Source organism: Metopolophium dirhodum, chromosome 4, assembly GCF_019925205.1.
Source record: "Metopolophium dirhodum isolate CAU chromosome 4, ASM1992520v1, whole genome shotgun sequence".
Lineage (NCBI taxonomy): Eukaryota > Metazoa > Arthropoda > Insecta > Hemiptera > Aphididae > Metopolophium > Metopolophium dirhodum.
Genome location: NC_083563.1, coordinates 374,191 through 379,408, shown reverse-complemented (window position 1 = coordinate 379,408; position 5,218 = coordinate 374,191). Strand labels below are relative to the sequence as shown.

The 5,218-nt window shown below is 29.3% G+C and overlaps 2 protein-coding genes across 2 annotated transcripts; one reads left to right on the top strand and one right to left on the bottom strand.

Moving 5' to 3' along the window:
* Window positions 1–423: 423 nt before the first annotated feature.
* Window positions 424–3,860, top strand: LOC132943066 (uncharacterized). The gene is made up of 2 exons (XM_061011863.1): window positions 424–939; window positions 2,460–3,860. The coding sequence occupies exons 1-2, from the start codon at window positions 620–622 to the stop codon at window positions 3,394–3,396; spliced, it is 1,257 nt and encodes a 418-aa protein (XP_060867846.1). The 5' UTR covers window positions 424–619; the 3' UTR covers window positions 3,397–3,860.
* LOC132943067 (uncharacterized) lies at window positions 952–4,321 on the bottom strand. The gene is made up of 3 exons (XM_061011864.1): window positions 3,881–4,321; window positions 2,016–2,175; window positions 952–1,822 (listed from the first exon to the last, which is right to left on the bottom strand). The coding sequence occupies exons 1-3, from the start codon at window positions 4,077–4,079 to the stop codon at window positions 1,189–1,191; spliced, it is 993 nt and encodes a 330-aa protein (XP_060867847.1). The 5' UTR covers window positions 4,080–4,321; the 3' UTR covers window positions 952–1,188.
* Window positions 4,322–5,218: the final 897 nt, after the last annotated feature.

The following is a 5,218-nucleotide window of genomic DNA, read 5'->3' as shown; positions in this document are numbered from 1 at the left end:
TATTATATATTATTATAATAAAATCAAATGTCTGTAGGTTTTTATATTGTTACTTTATTAGAATGAAATCACAGTACAAGCTTTTCAAATTAAAATATCTAGGAACAATAAATAAGCTAAATAAAATGCATGTTAATTTTTTTTCGCATTATATGGCAAGTTATTATTTTACCTATACCTATTAAGAGTTTTTGGGGAGTTATTTTTTGTATTGAGCTAAGTATGTTTAAAAATACCAGCATACTTTGCGAAAAAAGTCTGCGCACGCCTATATGGAAATTTGGTTACGGACTAAACCTTGTACCTGCTATAATTATATTATAGTTTTAAAACGTATGTACGCATACAATACGTAAACAAACCATAATCACGAATCACGATGTACTAAAGGTACGGTTTCCCTTGCGCGATCGCGAACGCAAACCGCGAACGCGAACTGCGAACGCGAACTACGAAATAAGATCGCGTTCGCGTCATGTTGGTTTGCTCTAGACGATTCTACGTTGCGACCCAAAGATTTATAATTTATATTTTAACAGTCGTCCGTCAGTCGAACTCGATATTTTGAAGTGCTAAGTTCACGGTGCACGAGTACTGTTCGTTTTTAAAAATTATTATAATGGATACAGTCGATAAAGAAATCTTAAAAATTCTTTTGCTAGAAGAAGAAGAAGATGATGAGATCTTACGGTATTTGTCGGAAGAAAAAAGAAAGCCGCATGATCCATTATTTACAAAGAGGAGTACCGAAGGTTATCATGAAATACTTATCAACGGCCATCTGAAAAATAATGAAATTAAGTTTAGAGAATTTTTTAGATTAAACCGTAATCAGTTCGATTTTATTTTGAATCTAATAAGAGATGATTTAACATTAAATCCAACATTTTTTATAAGGAAACCCATATCACCAGAAGAAAAATTGGCGGTTACATTGAGGTAAGTACAATTTTTCAAATAGGTACAGATAAAGTAAAATGAAATAAGAACTCAGATTTATAAATTTATTTGTGGAATACTGTTGTTTTATTTTAATATACAATTTGTATCAAAGTTAATAATAAATCAATTTTTTATTGATCAAAATAAATAAAAATAGTTACCTTATCATATATTTCATTGACTTATGAACAATTAATTAAAAAAAAAATCAAAATACCTTATAAGATAATATTTTAAAATATATTGTTAAATTTCTTGAGAATTGGTGTTCCATTCATTGTTCATATTTTGAACTGACTGGAAAGGCGTAAATGTAGTTGGATTTTCTGGTCCGAACTGTTGTTGAATATTTGAATATAATGGTGAATCTAGTGAAGGTGGACTATAACTGTATGGAGTAAAGTTGTTAGAATATGGGGAACTACTAGTAGAATTATTTGACTGTAATGATACTCTGCGATTGCCAGGTATGATGTGGACGTTATGTGCATGATTATTTGCAGCTTGAAGTTCCAAGTCAGTCACAATTGTCAACATTTTCAATTTCGCCTGTGAAATTAAGTGTGGTGGCAACTTTTTGACAGATAGAGTTAAACTTTTGAAAAAATGATCAACATCATCGTACTCATCCGTATTTTTTTTAGCAATTAGTTGTGTCATCAGCTCTGTTCTTTCTTTGGATCTTTTTTCTAATAATTCAGTGACATTTAAATTTTTTCTTTTATTAGTCGATTTTTGTGCTTTTGAAGTCGACGGAGATTGAGGACATTGCGTTACTGGTAATGACTGCAGTATAATATCATCTTGTGTGATATTTATTTCCTCTTCGTCTGAGCCAGAATCTTCATTATTATCAGTATCATATATATTTGATGTTGTGCTGTTAAAATGAATAATAAATATTAATAATTTGTTATTATAGCCAAATTAAAATTAACTACAATTAATAAATAATATGTATCAAAAAATTAAAAAAAAAAAATTTTTGAAAAAAGTTAATAGTTTGGGAAATAAATAATAATTAGTGTTGCGCTTGAAATCAATCACTCTATCATATGTAATAAGGTACTTACTTTCTTTCTTGTGGTATTGTATCCAAAAAACTTAAAAATGGTGCTAAATGCCATTTTGAGGGTTTTGAAGAGGCACTTGCTCCAGTATTCATTATTCTTGCCCGTTTATTTTTTAAATAGGCATCTTTAATATTCTTGTACCTTCTCTTGCAGTCTTCATCTAGTACAAATAAATATTCGTAATCGATTTCGAACAAGAGTTATTAAAATACTGATTAATAATAAAAACATAATTAATAAAAAACAATCGTGTTATTTTTATATAAAAATTTATATATATATTTTTAATATTTTATATAATTTAAATATAAATAAAATAAATAAGTAAATAAAAAAATAAATAAATAAATAAATAAAAAATAAAATTGTATTATTAGTGTATTTTGATTCAAATAAATAAATAAATAATGACATGCATATAATATATATTATTTTTTTTTTTAGATTTTTAGCTTCTGGAGAAACGTACCGTTCTTTATCTTTTGCTTTCCGGATATCACACAGCTATATTAGTATTATAATACAAAATACCTTAAAATCTATGAAAAAGCATCTGTTGACACATTTTATACCTAATCCGAGTAAATTAAATATGAAAGAAAAAGCTCGAGAGTTTTGGACAAGATGGAATTTTCCAAATTGTATTGGCGCAATCGATGGTAAACATATTCGAATGAAGTGCCCAAAAAATACCGGTTCTTTATATTTTAACTATAAAGAACATTTTTCACTCGTCTTATTAGCATTGGTAGATGCGAATTGTAAATTTTTAGTCATTGATGTTGGATCCTATGGTAAAGAAGGAGACAGTGGCATATTTGGAAAATCAAAAATGGGCCAACAAATTTATTCTGGCAATTTTAATTTCCCAAGTGACGAAAAACTACCAGGCTTTGATAATTCTACACCGTTTGTTATTGTTGGCGATGAAGCATTCAGACTTCACAGACATATAATGAAACCGTACTCTAGATCTACGGCTAAACAAGATAGAGCAAAAACTATTTTTAATTACAGGTTGAGTCGTTGTCGTAGGGTGACGGAAAATGCATTTGGCTTATTAGCACAAGTTTTCAGAGTATTTCATACTGCAATAGCAATTGATGTAGAAGTATGCGACGATTTAGTTATTGTCGCATGTTGTTTGCACAATATGCTGAGAGATGCGTTTTTAGAAAAAGGTAATAAAATTTACTATGAATATGACGAAGGACAAAGTATTGAGATGGGCACTTTATGTAGTAGAGGTGGCTTTGCGAGTGCAGATGGTTTTGATGTTAGAGAAAAATTTAAACAATTTTTTATTCAAGAAGGTGCAGTCTCGTGGCAAAATCACCAAATTTCAAGAATATCATCTACCAATACTTCGACCAATACTTAGTGTGTGTTTTTTTTTAAATAAATAAATAATTAGTTTTAACAATGTTTAATATAAGTAACCGTCTCACACAAAAATGCTTACATTTTTAAAATTATTTTACTATTTTAATATTTTAAAAATAATTCATAATTCATTATAATGTATATCACGGAGATTAAAATTAGTTTTGATATTATAATATACACGATAAAAATAAATGTCCAGAAATTATAATTTATTTTTAGCTTGTTGCTTGTTGTATAGATGTACCTACACGTGCTTTCATCACTTCTAAAATACTCAATCATAAATAGACAGTGTCATGGTCTTATCTTGAAAATAATCATTTATTTTAAACTTAAATAGTTAAATTATCTGTTGTACACTTGTTATAATCGTAATATTATAATAATATATTATAATTTCAATGTAAAAACAAAGTTATTTATATTCCTACAAATTTAATACTTTTTACAAACAATATTTATAATAATATTTTGCTTACCACTTCGTCCAACGTTGCAACTTATATCTTTCCAAATTGCATCCCGTATGTTCAAATCTTTATAATCTTTGCTTTGGGGATTATAAATTGGGGGGTGTTTAGCTACAGATTCAACCAATATCTCGTCTTGCTCCTTAGTAAATTTTACCATTGAAGAACTCATGTTTTGAACGACCGATGTCAACGAGTGTTCAATCATAAATGAGTTGCATATTATTAATATTAAATAATATCATCAAAACAACACATCGATCGCGGTGCGAACGCGATTTGTCTGCTCGGAGACCAGTCAGTTCGCGTTCGCGCCGCGAACAAATTTAGATCGCCGACCGCGATCGCGCAGGGGAAACCAACGCTATTAATTTACATTGTATCAGCAGTCGCGCGATCGGGACGCGCGATCTTAGAACGCAGATCGCGTTCGCGATCGCGCAAGGGAAACCGTACCTTTAGAGAGATGCAAGCTGTGACATACTGGCATAGTGCATCATAGCGGCATGATATTCCCGATAAATCGAGACTGATATCGAATGACGTCATTATGTTAAAAACGCCCGCAAAGAATATTATATCAATGGGGATTTTTACAGGAAAGTATATTCTTATCCTCGATGTAGACAATTTTTTTTTCAATTTGTATTTATGGGATATTAGAAAAAAATAAAAAACCTTGAAAAATAGACATTTTACTGAATAACCACGAATAGAAACAGAAGCATTGCTCTGATAACCGAGTAAATTATTGAACTATAAAGATGCCTATACAAATTTTCGACTACCCGTCGACCGCGGCATTTAACGTGTTGATGGTCTGGTAGGCCACGTGTACATTTATCTGACACAACATTATTTTTTAAAATATTAACTAAAAAAGGCCTAGTAAGTACCTAATTAACAAAAAAACAAAATTATAAAAAAAAGAAGTTTTTTGCAAATTATCGCTTAAAATTTGTTGGACAATATAAAAATATTTGCATATACAAGTATGGAGATTTGTTCGTGTACAAAAAAATGTACACCTGGCAGTCAACCTGTTAAAAAGCCAATTTACAATACAATACTAACCTAATCATTTGATCCCAATAATATAATATATTATGATGTACTGTACATCATGTACGCTTAAATTTCGGAATAATATAAAATATAAAAATATACTATTATTTTGTAAATTTTCCACCAGAACTTATATTGAAACTTTAAATATGATTTTCATTTTTCAAAATACTATTTTTATTTTACTTTAAATGCTTAAGCATTCTTTGTATTATACCTAATAATATTACAATTCATTTTTATTATACAGGATGTAATAGGAAACCTGACGAATGAAATAAC